This window comes from Atractosteus spatula, chromosome 2 (assembly GCF_055471065.1).
Source record: "Atractosteus spatula isolate fAtrSpa1 chromosome 2, fAtrSpa1.hap1, whole genome shotgun sequence".
Taxonomy (NCBI): Eukaryota; Metazoa; Chordata; class Actinopteri; order Semionotiformes; family Lepisosteidae; genus Atractosteus; species Atractosteus spatula.
This window is the reverse complement of record NC_142707.1, coordinates 37,023,100-37,042,201: the sequence shown is the minus strand read 5'-3', so window position 1 is coordinate 37,042,201 and position 19,102 is coordinate 37,023,100. Positions and strand designations below refer to the sequence as shown.

The 19,102-nt window shown below is 35.9% G+C and overlaps 1 protein-coding gene across 1 annotated transcript in view; it reads right to left on the bottom strand.

The window, feature by feature from the left end:
- The window catches only part of sntg2 (syntrophin, gamma 2), a 375,695-nt gene that overhangs the window by 140,283 nt on the left and 216,310 nt on the right, over positions 1–19,102 (bottom strand). The window contains exon 2 of the mRNA XM_088904645.1: positions 12,757–12,894. Coding sequence (XP_088760771.1) covers positions 12,757–12,894 — 138 coding nt within the window. The remainder of the gene's footprint in view (positions 1–12,756; positions 12,895–19,102) is intronic.

Sequence of the window (19,102 nt, the reverse complement as noted above, 5' to 3'; positions counted from 1 at the left end):
ACATATTAATTTAAAATTATGTTTACTATACAATGGATATAGCAAAAAAAAAGAGGAAAACATTCTAAAAAGTCCTCTCCTAAGCACTAGATATTAAAATTAAATTTTCATCATTAACGCAAAGCACAAGACATGGGCAATACTGGAGTGGTTTAACAAGATGGAAGTGAATGTCTTGAATCTGATATAAAATCTGAAGAAAGACATGACATTTGCTCTTCATCAAAAAACCCCAGCAAACTTAACAGAGCAATTTTTTTTTCCAAGAAGAATGGGTAGAATGGGTGAAATTTGCCCATTCTGTTTGTGGATCAGGATCCTGATTTGCATTTTTTTGGTGAAGACTCTTAAAAAAAGACTTGCAGCTGTGATTATTTTGCTTTGTGGTTTTTTATATGTTGACATTTAACTTTGTTCACCCATGAAAGTGGGCCACATTCACAGTTTGACCAAAATATTCAATTAAAAACAGTGCATGCAAAAAATGGTCCAACAAAATTTGATCTTTGGAATGGAGTGAATACTCACACAAGACACTGTAAGTAACTTAAAAAAATAGATATTATACTGCAAAAATACAGGTGTGATTTAAAATGTTTATAATGTTTCAAATAGAGAGGTCTAAACTTTGTCAAGATCTTAAAATAAAAGGAATGGAATAGACTGAGATGGACCGTGATTCAATTACTTTTTGTTTACCTTATTTTTCAGCTGCATTGTGCATATTGATGCCTGGAGCCATGCAACTCTGTCTTTTAAATTTTGTTCTCCTTGGAGAAGATCAATGGTAATTAAAGGTGAAGATGATTTTAGTTCTTTGGTCTCCAAACACTCAGCCTGCACATGATATCCCCATTACTGGGATTATCATAATGAGTATGATCTGCCTATGTGCACTTCAGTAAGCAAATTAAGAGAGAAAATTGAGAAAACAAAAAAGAATGCACAAAGCTTCAGCTTCTGCACTTGACTCACATGCTAACATTCATGACAGTTTGAAAAACACAGACAAAGGTAGTTAATGATCTGTCCACACACTGTGTGTTGTATATATGAGGACAAGGTGTAAAGTGTGAATCATACATCATAAAAACAACTCTGAAAAAAAAATAAAACATGGGTAATGTCTTTCCCCCTTATCCATAAATAATACAATATACTGTATGTAGTTGTGTAGTTGGAGGTGTCTAATCAGCTAAGCAAAAACTTCATCCTCAACCTCCAAAACTGCATCCTGCTCAGTGATTTTATGCTATTTTTCATCTGTGCCCATCACTTTTGGGTTTCATCGAAGTAAACATCGCTATAAATTTTCAAGATTGTTTAGATGATAGCTGATATGCAGTTGCCCAGATACTGAGAGATATTTGTTGTTTTCCTAACCTTCATTGGTTTCTTGGAAAACCAGTGCTTCAACAGTTGAAGAATGAGATAGAAAGCTATTATCACACTGATAACACAATCTTCTAAGTAAGTAAGCTTATCAAAAATAAACATTGAAAATGATCACACAGTGTTCAGCAGGAAAACTGTAGCATTTATAAATGTTAGACATGAGTATTTTATTGGTAAATCTGTTATACATATACAGTATTCAAAATGTGATTATATTACCCCAGCTCTTCTTGGAACACCAAACGTATCACATTATATATCTTTCAATGTACAAAAGCACCTTTACTGGACTCAACATTTTACACTTCTTGAAAATTAGTCCACAAATGGCAGATTATTAGCTCTTCTTTGCTGTAGCCCAATGGTAGTTGCTGTTTTGAGCTGGCTCTACCTACAACTGAATGCCAACCTGTTCAGAATAAACAGCTTGTTTTATATAAATGAATTTGCTGTTAATATGAACTGAAGACAGTCAATTTTATTCATTTGGTACTTGTATGTCTGAGTGATGAGAGTCTATAGCACATTATAGTCAAGATCTATTAGTTCAGGTGTTATAGTTCAACTTTTATAAAGTTATAATGTTCAGTTGACATTCATCTGTTTAACCCTTTCTTAGAAAACTATTTAAATTGTCTGCCAGCAGGTGGAGCCAATGATGCTGTTGTGGGGAAGCAGCTTAAATAAAGTAAATCTTTGTATATTTACAGAATCTTCTAGATATATTATGTACCTGAATGGACACACCTCTTCATTCTATAAATACAACATCAATAACAGTTTGTTAAGCAAATATAATATAAAGGGTTAAGAATGATTTGCACCCCCTAAAGTAAAGCCCTAATAATCTCTGTAAATATATAAGTTTTTGTACAGCATCGATCAAATACTATTTGCCTTCCCTAAGGTATTACTAAAAATGAACTAGGAATATGTACTGTAAAATAAACAATCAAGCTACTGCCCCTATTTTTTCTAAACTTGAATTATTCAAAATATTCAGGCTTCATACTTAATATTTCTGGGAAATTATTACTCAAACTGACATCATCCAATCAAGCAGGCTAGTCATTGGAAAAAAAAGGTCCAATTAAACTATGAAATTATGCCATTCTTCCCACCATACTTAAATAAAGTAGGCACAAAATTATAAGCTTCCTCATTTGTTTTGAAAGAGAATTCACAGTTGTAAATGTAAATTATGTTTATTTTTCCACAAAGTAGTGAGCTAAGGTTGTTTCCAGGAAATGTGCTTAAGACCCCTGCTCTAAAATATCAATTACCTTCATTAAGTAATTTACTGCATTGCCTTCAAAAATGCAACCAGCAACAAACTCAGGAAAATATGAGGCTGTTCACTTAATTGACTGTTTGGTAGAACATTTATGCCATTGCGTGTGGGTACATTCAATTACGAGAACAATGTTAACTATGACCATATAGAAGACTGAATATTTAGGTACATGATTGTGCTTAATATTGTGCAGTTCTAGCCATGGGCTACTGTACTTCATCATACACAAAATGAAAAATAATTGTTTGGGCTTTTCAAAAAAATGAAAACGTCTTGATCAAGACTCAATCAAATAAACTAAAATGTTTTTGAAAAGTCCAAACATTCAATGCCAGCGGCCATATCACCCTACAGCTCAACTGAAGCTAAGCAGGGTTCAGCCTGGTCAGTACCTGGATGGGAGACCTCCTGGAAAGCTATGGTTGCTCCTGGAAGTGGTGTTAGTGGGACCAGTGGGGAGTGCCTACCCTGCGGTCTGTGTGGGTCTTACAGTGGTGGGGACACTATACTGTAGTGGGCGCCATCTTTCAGATGAGACATTAAATTGAGGTCCTGTCTCTCACTGGTCATTAAAGATCCCTGGGCATTTTCTCGATAAGAGTAGGGAGTTATCCTGGTGTCCGGGCCAAATTTCCCCCCTCGACCTTTACCGTAGCCTCCAAATTGACCCCATGTATGATTGGCTTGCACTTGCCCTGCGATGGACTGGCACCCCATCCAGGATGTACCCTGCCTTGCGCTCTTTGCTTGCTGGTTAGGCTCCGACTTCCCGCAACAAAGTATGGTACAGTATAAAGCGGTTTGGCAATTGACATGACAAACATTCAATTACTACAAAGAAATCGTTAAATATGATCATTTTTAATAGTAGTCTATTATAGACTTTTGATTACCATAATCATTACTGGGAATAAACATGTTTTGATAATAGATAAATAGAGGGTAATTTAAGTAATTTCTTTTGTTATGGTTACAGCAAGAGTAATTGACATAGAGTTACTCATTTTCAAACATTTTTGTTTTGAACTTCTTAATTCCAGACAATTCAGCAGTTTCAAATGCTATTAATAACATGAATGCTAATAATTATGAAGGAATTTAAACATACTGTAAGTCCTTGTCATTAAAATCAAATGATGGACCAAATAATTTTGGAATATTTTAAATACCATTTAATGCTTAAAAATAATGTTAAATTCCTGTTAATCAGGCCAAAGAATTAGAAAACTTTCTTAGTTTCTCATTAAACATTACCATTATCAATATTCATACATTATTTTAGATGTCTACAAAATACAAGAATACAGTATAAAGTGTTCTAGTTTAAAGGGATCTGTTAAGTGTCTTATTTAAATATGTTTGTGATATAATCATTATAACTGATTAACTACATATCCTAAAAAATAACATCAACAATGCTTTAAATCCCTGCAGATTAAATATATATTCAAACAGGACTTTGATTTAATATTAACTTTTGTATCAACTTTCACTTTTGTATTAATGTATTAATATTTTAGTAGATTCAAATATTACAATGACATATTCATTCTTATGGGACTAAAAATATTTAAAGGTACAGTAACATATTACAGTACTTTTGAATGATTTTGATTCAGAAGAACACTTAACCTACTATTCAAAGGTTACCCTCCAGCCTGACCAGTTTTACAGTAATTATTACTGTATGTATTATAGTAACTAGTATTTAGTAATTAACAGATAAAAGGTCTAACAAAATTAAAGGGGGTTCACAAAAAATAGAACAAAAGGAGAGGAAAATAGGCTAATTTTGTATATGAAAACAATGTATCTGTCCAATCCGACATGGTATTCACACAAGCACATTAAGTGTTTCTTTACCTCATTCTGTTAATAATGCTTCAAGAATGCAAGTAATGATTAGAAAGAGGTACCTAAGTGTCCTCTAATCCTTTTTAAATAGATTTCTTGGCTGCAGTAAAACCCACTAGAAAAAGGCATATTGCCTGAAGATTTTCAGTAACTTGTACATTGTTCTCCTGAGCAGGTGAAATACAGGACTTCTTGGCGCTGTCACTCTAGTTATATCTAAAATCCATGAATCCATGGTTGTTTGTTCCTCCTCCAGTAGAGAAGCCCTTCTAGCTAAACCTGCTCTGCTTTTGTTCATTTTTCATAATTTATTTGGCTGATAAAATGTATCTAAATTAACTTACATCCATCACCATGTATACTGCTGGGCATTTCACTGAAAAAATTGAAATTAAGTACCTGGCTCAAGGGTATAGCAGCACAGTGCTGCCTGGGATTCAAACCCAAACCTTCCAGTAAACCTTCCATAGGTCCAGACCCTGAACTAACTACTCCATACTGCTGCCATCAAGGACCATTCAGGACAGCAGGCATATTGTCTTCACAATTTGCTGCACAGTAGAGGAGATGTCCAAGATTACTTAATGTTTAAAAATATAAAACATCCTGAGGACAGTGACTAAATAGAAATATAGGGTCAAGAAGAAGTTGATTCAATGACATAAGGGCTGATTTTGTCTTTTTTTTACATCCAGAGAGTCCACCAAAATTATTGAATAAGTCCTGAAATATTTGAAAGAAATAAGAAAATGTCATAAGCATAGAGGGATTAAAGAGATATGGACCCCTGTGTGTAAACAGGAGCAATGCTGACGAGCTTTCTAAATTACCTGAGTTTAAAAGGACAAATAGAAGCAATCTTAGACAAGTGCCTCTACTGAATGAAAACTGAGGAGTCATTCCAACACTTCTGAACATACTGTATACAGTTATTTACAGGTTACAAATTATTTTTATAAATGGGTAGCCAAGACTGAAACCTTGTGGAATGACCCAGATGCAGTACCATTGTAGCTGATCTAATGCCTTTTCTGAATCTAAATAAAAAACTGCACTCCTGAAGTTAATTGATTAGAAGCTTGGTTGATGAAGTGGAAAGAAACTTTAAAAAAAACTGCCTAGTCATGATCTATTATATGGCACATGATCATCTCTATTTTCTAAGAGAGAACATTTTCTAAATATTATGTCTGAGTTTGCAACATCAATCTTCTGTAGTGTCTTGAAATGTATTTACCACCCTGTAAAGTATGTCTTTTTGTTCTCTTAGCTTACTACTTTCTAATAAGACATTTTAATAAATCTCTAAACAGTCTACTCTAAATTGATAAAACTTATAAATGCAGATTGTACTGTATGTATTTTAGAGAAAATTAGATGGTTGCCAATTGCAACTGTAGGTAATCAGCACCTTCAGTATGGCAACCCTAAACTAGCTCAGGTGCAAAAGAATAGATTAAAAGGTCACAAACTTAGTGCAAGTGTGCAATCGCCTTGGTCTAAATTGAGAAAATGCATCTGCCCCTTTGCATTCCCTCAGATACAGACTTGTACACACTGTATATAGTTCTAACATTCCAGCGCATATTTACTCTTTGTAAGAGATATTAGATTTGTCACGATCGTTACTCCTCCTCTTAAGGGTGCTCCAGCCCTTCCTCGTTCTGTCCCATTACCCACACCTGTTCTTTATTCCAGCCCCTCTTCTGTTCCACCTTATAAGCCAGATGCAGACGTCATCCGGGGCTTCTCATTGATTTCCGCATCGTGAGAGCCCGGGTCCTGCTGCGTCTGGCTCCGTTATGTTTTTAACCTTCTGTTCCTGATTCCCCTCCCTTTGCCGGTCCCGACCCGGTTCATGGTTTTAACCCCCGGATGGATTGCCTGGTTAAGGACTCTTGCTTTTGTGTTGGATTCCCCGTTTGGACTTTACATGGATTGTTTGCCTCGGCCACACCTCCCCGGATCACCAGCACTCCCCGGACACGCCCCCTGTCTCCAGACCCTTTTCCTGCATGACTATTTTTCCCCTTGTGTCTTCACAATTCTGGATCGTGTCGTCCGCATAGGGCCCGAAAAGAACCGGATCGTGACAAGATTAAGTCTGACTATTGATCTCTATGAAAAAAACATACAAGGAATGAAAAAAAAATGGTTTAGTATTAAATGGCCAACATGTTCCTATATTTCCAACAGTTACTAAAAAGGAATATCAACCTTGATTGTTAGTAATGTGCAGGCTTAACGAGCAGAAGATCATCGTCTTTAGTTAAGTTAAGAAGCATTAGCTGCCATTTTGTTTTAGTTTTAGAACAAGTGACCTGCTAGGGTGGTCAGCATGTCTGCAGTGTCTTCTGCACCTGTCTAATAGTAGCAGGATTTTTTAGGAAAATAAGTATGCAGCTCATTTCTCTGATAATTACAATGTTGTTATTTTTCCAGCTGCAAAATTGTCATTCCTAACTGTGAAGTCTACTCAATATGGGATTTGTTCAGATAAGAAGCACAATCTATACAAGAGCCCCTAATTAAGCATTAATAACCTCCCTTAACGAGCTATGGTTAAATTTAATCTATTAAAAATCTGTAATATTTTCAGTGAGCTGCTTTATGACGGGCTTATTCCGAAATCAGATCACCACAGTTAAATGTAAAAATTTTCCAGAACCAAATCAAATTAAAATTGGAGCATCATCAGATACAAGAACTGAGAGTCTTAGATAAAGAGAAAAAATCAATGCCACAATTTATTTTGTCTACAAATAGTAAAGTAAAATGTTATATTACCATTATTTCTCAAACAGCAAGCACTGACATACAATTAAATATTGTGAACAGGTCTGAAAGCTTTAGAATGCAGAAAGAGGCTGGAGATATGTTTCTTTTTCCAGTACATCTAACACTGAAAAATAATTTTAATAAATCAGTTCCCTATGTCTTCGCCTATAAAAAACCTTTTCAGAAGGTATATTCTGAAAATTCTAAAAGGTACTGTGTAGCCTCACACAAATTAAAAAAAGTGAATCAAAGATTTTTGCACATAAAGTGATGACAAGGATGATTTAATACTGGGTGGCCCATGAAAGGACTGTAATGCTCATGGGCTACCAAATATATAGTATGGTCTCAAGGACATGTAAATACTCTCAAAAATAAACAAATAGCTCTATTTTTAATTGAACGAAATTTGAATGAAATGTGTGAGTTCTCATAGATTTATTTACTGGGTTGTAAAGTGAAATAGTGATGTTGAAGGTTTTAGAGAGATTTAGAGAGGAGTGTGAGCTTCCAAATTCTCTATAATCCCAATTCATCTAAGGAGTATCAATAAACAAGAAACTACTTCTACCCAACACTGATGAGCCAAGAGACACAGATGCACGTGACTGTACCCCTTCTTTCACTGCCAGAGCAAATACAAAAAAGAATCAAACACATTGGCATCTGTGGCTTATAAAACAGAGATGGGATCCACACATAATTGTGAAGATACAGAAAAATGCAACAATGAAACAGACACACAAGATAAACATGACAGCTGTAGTATAGTGAGTAGACATCGTGAGACATCAGAACAGGAAGTGGAAGGCGGGAATATATGGAGTAAGGGTGTGATTTGTGTAGTTAATAAAACAGTCAAAAGAAAATAAGAATGTCACTTATTAACATATATAACATTTATGGCGACAAGAATGGGATCACAACTTCAAGGTTGGTGATGTAGTGCTTGTGACCGGTCTAGACGACGGTAAATTGGATGCCAAGTTCAAAGACACTCGCTATGTGTATTGAGAAACACATCTTGTAACTCTTTTGAGTTAGTGAATGTGGAAGATGGCTCAAAAATAATGAGAAATGTGAAACATCTTTGACACGCTCCTCCTTTGATGTCCCTGAATCTACAGAAAAAGAAAACGCTGGGAATACTGGACTTTCTGACATGTAGGAAATGCAGCATTCTCAGACAGGGGAGAGTACATCCAAAGGAGAGCCAGTAACTTTACCCAAAAGTGAAGTAACAACCAGACGTGGCAGGGTTTATCAGGAAACTGGCTCATTACGGAGACACTTAAAAATAAAGGACTTGCATAGCCCTCCAAATGTTAAATTGCCCTATTTTGTTTGTTATTTATGTAGACGTTACTTAGACTGCTAGAAATGAGGTGATATTTAGAAGTGACGTAAGCAGAAATTGAACGAACATTTGAGTTGTCACACATAGATATTGATGTTACAAGAAAAAAAGAGGGTTGAATGTTTTGAATAGAATTGGAAGGTTTTACATAAATGTTGTTGTAATAGATAATAATAGTTTCCTGTGTGTTGATATAGAATTGTTACAATTGTATGATAAAGTTATGTACTTTAAAAATAACGAAGTAGGGGATGTAATATAGTTAGTAGACATCGTGAGACAACAGAACGAGAAATGGAAGGCGGGATTATATGGCATAAAGGTGTGATTTGTGTAGTTAATAAAACAGTCAAAAGAAAATAAGAATGTCTGTTTATTGACATACACAACAACAGCATCCCTAACCCACTTAAAACTGAATAAGCACCATGAAAAAGTATTACTTCCTGATTTCCTTTATTATTGCATATTTGTCACACTGGATGTTTTCAGAACTTTAGACAAAATCTAAGATTAGATAAAGGGAACCTGAGTAAAAAAAAAAATAACACATTTTTATTATTTAATTTATGTAATAAACAAAGTTATCCAACACAAAGTAATACACTTAATAACTGGTTGTGCCAACTTTAGCTGCAATGACTGCAACCATAATGCTAATTATAGGAAATGCTTCCTATAATTCAATATCAGTCTTTCACATCTCTGTGGAGGAATTTTAGCCCACTCTTTCTCGCAGAACTGCTTTAATTCAGAAACATAGGTAGGTTTTCAAACATGAACTGCTTGTTTCAGGTCCTGCCACAGCATCTGTATTGGGTTTAGGTCTGGACTTTGACTAGTCCACTCCAAAACTTTAATTTAGCATTTTTTCAGCCATTCTGATGTGGACTTCATTGTCTTGATGCATGACCCAACTACACTTCAACTCATGGATGGATGACTGGACATTCTCCTTAAGAATTTTCTGATCTGGAGCAGAATTCATGGTTCCTTCAATTATGGCAAGTCGTCCAGGTCTAGAGGCAGTATAGCATCCCCACACCATCACACTACCACCACCATGTTTGACTGTTGGTATGATGTTCTTACTGTGGAATGCTGTGTTTGTTTTACGCCAGACATAATGGGACCCATGTCATCCAAAAAGTTCCACTTTTGACTCATCTATCCATAACACATTCCCCAAAAGGCTGGGGGATCATCCAGGTGCTTCTTGGCAAATGAGAGACGAGCATTTTTGTTCTTCTTGGTTAGCAGTGGTTTCTGCCTTGCTACTCTCCCATGAAGTCCATTTTTGCCCAGTCTCTTTCTGATTGTGGAGTCATGAACACTGACCTTAGCTGAGGCAAGAGAAGCCTGCAGTTCTTTGGATGTTTTTTTAGGATCCTTTGTGACTTCCTGGATGATTTTACCCTGCGCCCTTGGAGAAATTTTGGCAGGTTGGCCACTCTGGGCAAGATTCACTACTGTTCCAAGTGTTCTCTATTTGGAGATTATGGCTCTTACTGTAGTTCGCTCGAGTCCCAGAGCCTTAGAAATGGCTTTTTATGTCCCTTTCCAGATGGATAGATATTAACAACTTTTTTTCTGATCTCTTCAGGAAATTCCTTTGATCATGGTATAATGTGCTTGTTGAATCTTTGTGCTGGCAACTTGACTCTAATGGTAGGGGTCAAAATACAGTAAGTGTGGTTTATATTGAGCAGAGCTGTCTGTAATTAAGCCTGGCTGTGTTCAATCAGCTGACTATAAGCTCTTTAATTGGGTTGATTTAACTCAGGGGCAATTACTTTTTCACACTGTGCCAGTCAGTGTTGGATAAATTGTTCATCAAATAAATGAAATAAGTAAAAAAAAGTGTTATTTGTTCACTCAGGATCCCTTTATCTTAAATTAGATTTTGGTTGAAGACCTGAAAACATTCAGTGTCAAAAATTTTCAATAACACTTTTTCATGGCACTGTATGTCAGCATTACATAAAAGTTCACATAAAATCCAGTGACTGTATTTTGTCCATAAATGGTGATGGTATATAAACTTTAAACTAAACTCACCAGAAATACAGTATGAGCAGTAACATGCTAGACCTTGTTCAAATATGTTCGGCTTCTTCTGCCAAGTTCAAGAAAACTGACCAGTATGGATTATGTCAAGTTTGTCAGTATAGAGCACAAAACACTATTTCTAGGTGTTATATTCAGTTTTATGTCAGCTTGAAGAATTATTTCATGGTTTATATAGCGAAGCAGTTTAAATTGACGGCCATGTGTGCTGTGATCATAATAAATTGAGCCCACATGACTCCAATGAGCAAAATTTTTATGATTTGTATTCAATTCATTCCATACCATGGAATTGATTAGTGAAAAAAAGTTATATAAAACAATTAACTGGAAATACAATTGAATGATATGTCCCACATCAATTCGTGTAGCTGTACTGTACAATGCAGTTTTCATTAAAACTAATTTTTACTGTCATAAGAATGTTTTGTGGCACAAGCTACTGTATTTTTCTTTGTGTTAATATGAATATTATGTATTCACTGTGATTCGTTCGCAATGTCTACATGTCCAAAGTTATGGTGTATTAAAGTTTTAAAGGAAAGCAGTAGTCTGGGACACATGACTCCTAAGAATTTAATTAGAATTTAGCCTTTTCATTTTTTGTTAGATATGTTTTTCATTCCATTTTTAAAACAACTTCCCCTATCCCATCTTAATAATCCCCACCTTACAAAAAATAGCTTCAACCCTGTAGATTTCATGGGTGACCAAAACATTTTTACAGGCTAAAGACATTGGAAAAAGCGGTAGTTTAGAACAATTAATTTAATAATTGATCCAATTTAGTAATTCTGATTTTACATGTAAAGGCTGAAATCATAAAGGACCAAGAGGATTTCAATGTGCTGAAGCTTGAGGTAAATGAACTGTTTACTGCTTTTCTAATTGATTCAAATTAAAAATGTGAAAACGGAATTAGGGGAATACAATTATAAACAACAATAAACAATACAATTATATACAGTGCATCAGATCATGTTTTACATTTAATCGGTAAAGATTAAATTAGCGGAGTTTACCACTGCTATTGTTTATTTACACATGGAATTGAAGGATAAATATAGCAATATTTTACAAGATCATCTACTTAATTTTTGAGTCATACATTGCATGGGCTGCAACCAACAAATCTTTGACATCTTTGATACATGTAAAAGTCTTCAAAAAAAAAGTCTTGCAAAACAAAGTAATCTACATGTTTAAGCAAAGTGCACTCCATATTTAAAACAAGAAAACCCCTTACACAATAATATTAGAACTATCCAATGATACTGTTAGGGTATTTAAGTGCTGGGTGTGCATCAAACTGGAATGTCCCGAATAGTTGAAGAGTTTAAATTAATAGCAGACCAGACATTTGAATCACAAATGTCTCACAAATGCGCTATGGGTAAGAAGAATGATGTACTGTTGGTGACCTCACAATAGTCAAGATTGTTTTTACATGTAAAAACAACACCCTCTGGCATTTTTCTATGCTCATTTTTTTTGTTGATATTACTCACCTTCCAAACTCGACAACCTCATGCTTTTATGGACAGTTGGGGGTAGATGAAAAGCACCAATAGAAAAATGAGGAATGGAGTAAACTATTAGAATTATTATTTGCATTAACTTTGTTTTGAGGAGTCCCGTATCCGTGCAGATATCTGTGAACAGTTAGTAGAATCAATGATGGAATGTTTTGCAGCTGCAATTGCCCCTGGAGATGGATTAAACTGCCGTTTCATGAATTTTCAAAAATGTTGGGTAAAGCAGTACTGTGTATATTGTTAATTTGTAAAATGTTGACAGTTTCAATAATCCTATTTTCTCTACTTCATTACATTTATTTTCTTGACATTGTTTAGAAGGAAATTGATTGTAACATTTTAACATGTGACAAAATAATGAAAAACGTTGTTTATTTTATCTATGACTTTATAGTATTTATGAATCACACTTGCTATGTAAAGGATCAAATCTTCTTCTGCATTATTGTAAGAAAGTATAAAGCTTTAGTACTTACATGTGAACTGGATTCACCTCCACTGATGCAAACAACGTCTTGTTTCTGTATTGTTAATATCTCCTTTGTTAGCTTTAGTCGAATGTCATAAGTATTACCAGTCTCTTCATTATACAGGAGGGCTATTCCAGTTTTTGTCTGTTGGGTGAAACATAGTAAAGGAGTTTTGTAAGTACAAATAAAAGCAACTTGATTGAAAAAATTAACTTTTCATACACAAATTAAATAGTTTAATATGGAAATCATGTTGATGAATTGAACATTATAATTATTTTTTGTCTTGTAGAATGATTTTTACAGTGTAATTAAAAATGAAAAAAACTTTTTTTTTCAGCTGGAAACAAAAATTGCTTTCTTCCACTCTACTTCATAATTGAATCCTGATCACCTACTGAAGGAAGCAAATTTCTTTTGACACTGATCTTTCATTCATTGTGCTCTCCAACGATATACAGTAATATAGGAATATTTACAGTATATATCCAGCCTTTGCTAACCCTGATTTCAAGGGAATATCACTTAGTGTCAGCCTATCCTAGAGGCTTAGTACTTATCAAAGATGCACATCATCATACAGTACATTTAATAATTGATCCAATTTACAATATTCATGTTCATTAAAGTTTTCAGTTATATGGTCTCATGACAAACTGGACATCACTGCAAACTGTCTCATGACATTATACAATGGTGGAATCTACTGTATCAAAGCATGCACTTTCAGCTTCTGATAAATTAAATGCTTTGGTCCCCATTTTCAAAGCATTTAAGGCATTTAAATCCCTATTGTGTCTTTATGCTCCTAGTTTGTTTTAAAAGGGGTCCAATATGCATACTGGATGTGTGGGCAAACTTTGGTTTCTTGCCAACTCCCAGAGACATGCACTCTACCTGTCTATGAACAGAATCCCCTAAACCCTATCTAAAATAAAGACGTAAAAACAGATGAAAACAATGAACAAACATAATAATACTGTGCACCACAGTTGAACAGAGCCATTTGTAGTTTGTCATAGAGATAAACCATTGTCATGTGTTTGGTATGTCCTAGTCCAAACATTGGAAGTTGTTCACATTTTCCAGAAATAACCATTTATTCAAAGGAAATATGAAGCACAACACTTATTTCACCTTTATGACAAATGATACAAAACATAATGTTATTTCTATGTGGCCCTACTTCTGCTGCAAGGTAAAAGGCCTTGTTACTAAGATAAGAAAGTTTGATAGATTTGTAAAGTTGACTAATGGCCTGTGGGTACATATTAGATTTATTATAATGCCTTAGGATTGCTGTATTTGATTTTTGTTTTTCTTCTTTTTTTTTCATTTCTATGGAAGAAACAAGGTCCACAGATAATCAAAGTCACAGGCAAGAAAAGAAGTGTTCATACTCCTTAGGGGAAGACCTCAAGACAAATACTCACCAACACCTGTTCAGAAGAACTTACACCAGGACTGGTTTGGCAAAAATGGTCTAATGATCAATAATCTTATTGATTCAGACATTCCACACATGGCAGCATGACCCAAACTCCAAGTAGTATATTTGGACCTCCATCAAACATAGATAGAGGTTAGAAGGATAACTTGTGCCTTGAAAAATAGATGGTGGACAGACAAGGCAAAGAATCATGTTATACAAACTACAAGAACTTGTAGATAGTTTCTTCAAGTTATGGTCCAAGTACCTAAAGAACAGTACCTGTAAGTTAGGGAACTAATCATGGAAAGCAAGGCAGCCAATACACATTAGTAGAATAACATTTTTAAAGATCTGTTTTAACATACATTCACTGTCAATCATAATACTGTACATTCAACACCCAGTCTGAGAACTGTACCAACACCTATTGAGGTGATGGAAAGCTATTATGGAAATTAATAACAGCGAAACACCAGATAATGATGGATTTTTTTTACATACTGTAGGGCTAGGGTTTGAACAACACCTAGACAGTTTTTGATTCATTTGCTGTGCTTAAGGATGCATCTGAAATGCAGGAAAAGTGTTATTTTGTTGTTTCCTCAAAAACTAAATTTGGCCAATTTTGCAATTGTTGCTGACCCAAGGTGTGCGTCAACCAAAAAGGTAGAAAGTCAAAAGTTTGAAACCACACTTTTCCCCTTGCATAACATTCTCACTTATTGCATTCACAGGAAAACAAAATGGTAAGTACAGTATAGCCAAAAGTTACTGAATATTGTAAGCCTAACCTGTCAATAGCAAAAAACATGCTTATTTTACATGCCACCTATGCACGATGTTCCAAAAAACAGAAACAAAAACTGGAAAACTGATACAGATTCACAGCAAAAACATTTAAAATATTTTATTACTTCTTAAATGCTACTTGAAATGTTTATGACTAGTGTGGAATAAGGTAGGTAAAATGATCAACACTGGTGTTTAACGCAATGTTTATGATATACAGTATGTTCTAGAAAGGCCCAAGCAAGGGTTAGGCTTAGGGTTTGAACAACACCTAGACAATTTGTGTTGCATTTGCTGTGCTTAAGGGTGTATCTGAAATGCAGGAAAAGTGTTATCTTTTTGTTTCCTCAAAAACGAAATTGGGCCCAATTTTGCCATTTTTGCAGACTCAATGTATTTCAACAAATATGGTCAAAAATCAAAAGTTTGAAACCACACTTTCCACATGCAAAACATTGTCAATTTTGGCATTGACAACCAAAGAAAAAGGAAATTTTAGCCAAACATTAGTGAATATTGTAATCGTTACCTGTCAACAGCAAAAAACATGCTTAGTTTACAAACCACTGAAACATAACGTTCCAAACAGAAACAAAATGCTCAAAAAGTGAAACAGATTAATGGCAAAAACATTTTAAATATTTTATTACTACATCCTGAGTGCTACTTGAAATGTTTCTGACTAGTTTGGAGTTATTTAGTTAAATTTTTTAACATTTCTATTTAAGGCAATGTTTTTGATATACTGTATATTCTAGAAGGGCCCGGGCAACTATATGGTGGACAGAGACTAAAGATACACCTCCATATCTTTGTCATAGAAATACAGATCTGGAATGAAAAGGTAATACCAAATGATTTTAATGACAGATGGATCTCCTTTCTGTCAGGTTATTCAAGATCATTGCAGGCATAAAGTCTAAACTGTTTTCATCTTGCTGAAGAGCTGCTTCTCCTAGAATTCCACTTCAGTGTGGATTCAGAGTCAAGACCAATAATATATTTTGCAGCCCTTAAACATGTCCAGAACAACACCAATGTCTTAACAACACCGATCAACTTTAGCAAACTTTGACTTGACTAGAAGGTCCTCATGACATACGGATGTGTGTTTTTACTCTTCCTCTTCTTCATCATAATCTGGTGCAGTAATCCTTAGCAATAGATCCAAAGATGCAAAGCCCTTTGAAGCCTGAACAGGAGACAAACATTCTTGCTCCTTAATGGAAGTGTTCTGAACTTGACCTTTTCTCCCAATTATTAACATTTTTGCATTGTATATGCAGTTACAATACATTGCTTAGACCTAAACCTGCTAAGCATCTTACTTTGGATACTGGGATAAATGAAGCAGAAAAGTTTCTACTGTAGTTGTAGCTTCTGCTCCGGCAATACTCAGAGACTTCTACAACAGTGTTTGAGGAAACTAATGCTTTCTACCATCCTCTCCCTCAAACAACAGATTACCATTTCTGACAACAACATCAATGAAGCCAAGGAATTTTTATGGGTAATAGCTCCTCAGCATCTTCCCTTTATAACTAACCTCATCAGATCCCTCAACACCCTACTCTACCAGTTCCACATTTAAGAGAAGGATAAAAACCTCAATCATCTTCTACAGAAAAAGACCATCAATACCCCTACCACCTCAAGAAATCCTAATCGTGTCTTTACTATACCCTCTGACCTTTCCCTATCACAGGATGAGTGATCTCTTCTCAGCAGGGGCCTCAGTTTTCTTCCAGTCCCCAAGAAGCTGGACATCCCACAAACCCAAGTCAACCTCAACCGTTTTTACCGCAGGATTCGTCTCAAAGCTCATTTTGCTGACAGGTCCTCCTCACCGGTAGCAGACAACAACCTGGTCACTGATGCCATTAATGATATTAATCCTAAACAGAGCTATTGGACTCCCCCTTCCAGCCATTTTCCACCAGTTGATAACTTTATTAACAAATGCAATATTCAAGTTCCCAAGACCCTTTCCACACCCAGGAAACACAGGTCTAACCTCACCCAAGGAGAAATTCAGGCACTCCAATCTCTCCACAACAGGAATGATATTGTCATCAAACCAGCGGACAAAGGAGGAGCTGTTGTGGTGTGGCAAAAAGACATTTACATTAAGGAAGCCTAACCTTAAGGAAGCCAGGAAGTTGGCTGGGTAGAATAATGCTTCTTTGCTTCCTATACTGGCTTTGTACATGACCTCTACAAGCAAAACTCGATGACTGCGGCAGTGCTGCTACATGCTCTAATGACCAGCTAGAGCACTTCCTGCTTTAATTTACTCTCACCTGTCTCTCAAATATTCAGTTAACATATCTTCCACCACTCTTCCGTTTCTAGACATAAATTTATCCATTAACCATCCCCGACTCTCTACCTCGGTCTATTACAAACCCACAGATTCACACGGCTATCTCCTGTACAGCTCTTTTCACCCCACTCACACCAAAAACTCTCTCCCTTTTTCACAGTTCTTCAGGCTACGTCTACTCTGCAGTGACGACATGGATTTCCAGAACCAAGAACTCAAAATGCATTATTTTTTCATCAACAGAGGATACCCCACCCATATTATCGATAGGGCCTTCACCCAGGCCAGAAAACAGTCCTCGGATCTTCAACTCGATCAGGAACTCATGGTCTCACTTGAAAGGTTTAATAATTCTTTTGGTGCTTCCCTACCACTCCAACACACTTTCTACCCCCAAGACCATTATTAACAACTACTCCATTTTACAGGATGATCCCTCCAATAGTACCCTTTTTTCTGATCTCCCAATCATCTCTTACCTCCGACCACCCAAGGGTCGCAGCTCCCTTGATCGCACTCGGCAATCATCCCCACCAGGCACCTTCACTTGCAACAGAACTCGCTGCATCACCTGCAAATACATATCTAACAACACGCTCATTCAGGGCCCCTCAGGTCAATTCCGGATCACCCAAAAGACATCCTGTACATCCAGCAACCTCATTTACTGTATCTCTTGCAAAAAAGCCTAGCTATCTATGTTGGGGAAACCGGAAGGAGATTAGGATACCGCTTCAGAAAACATGTTAGGGCTGTGAAGATTAAAGATTTCTCCAAGCCCATAGTAGTTTCTCATTTCACCTCAGATGGCCATGATCATACTGATCTCTCTGTACCTGTTCTCAAAGAAGGGTCTCTCAACTTCCATAGCAGAAATACTACAGAAACTAAACTCATCCTGAAACTAGGTTCACACCTTCCCCCTTCTCTCAATGACCGACTTATTTTCATGTAATCTCTAGTCTCATGTATTCACTCATGTATCTCAGTATTGACACCTTTCTTCACCCTTCTCCACTTTGCACTTCCTGAGTGGCCTCTCTACCCCTCCCCTCCCCCAGCTTTTGTTCTTCTGTGCTATTTAATCTTTGCTGTCTGCCCTGTCTTTCTCACAACTGAGGAAGGCTTCACAGCCGAAATAACATGGAATAAACCTATTTTCCTTTGCAGACTACGCATGCTGACGCAGCTACCCACCTGAACTACTGTAGTTGTTTGCAACTCCTATTGTGGGTGTTTGTATTGTCTATAGGATTTTGTTACCCTGCTGCTTTTAATTATCTATTTTTTAAATAAGTGGCTTAACTGGATTAACATAATACATTCATTCATTCAGCTGTTATTCATTCCTGGTCCTTGAGCCAACAGTAAGAAGTGAAGATCAAACATAATTCACAAACCATACAGAAGAATGTTCTGTAGCACACAGTGAGAACTAAAGTGTAATGTATATGAAAAGCTAGGTATTTGTTATTCTACCTACTTGCAGTCTGGATCTCACACAGTTAGATTTTTTTGTGTTTGTTTTTTGTATTTGAGCTGATAACCTAAAAAAGGCTGGAACTTTAAGTGACAGGTCCATGTGGCTATGCAGGAATATCCGTGATATCAACCAACATCCTAGCCTTGAAAAGCATGAATGTGGCACAAAGTGAGAGCTTTGTTGAATAATTTCTTGTCTGTGAAGTTGATATTTCTCAGACTTGCTGTACTTATTGAATTACCCTTATACAGTATGTACATGTTTTTTTAAGATTTCTCCTTTTTCCTCCTTCATTTTTCACTCAGTACTGCAGTGTTTGTAAAAG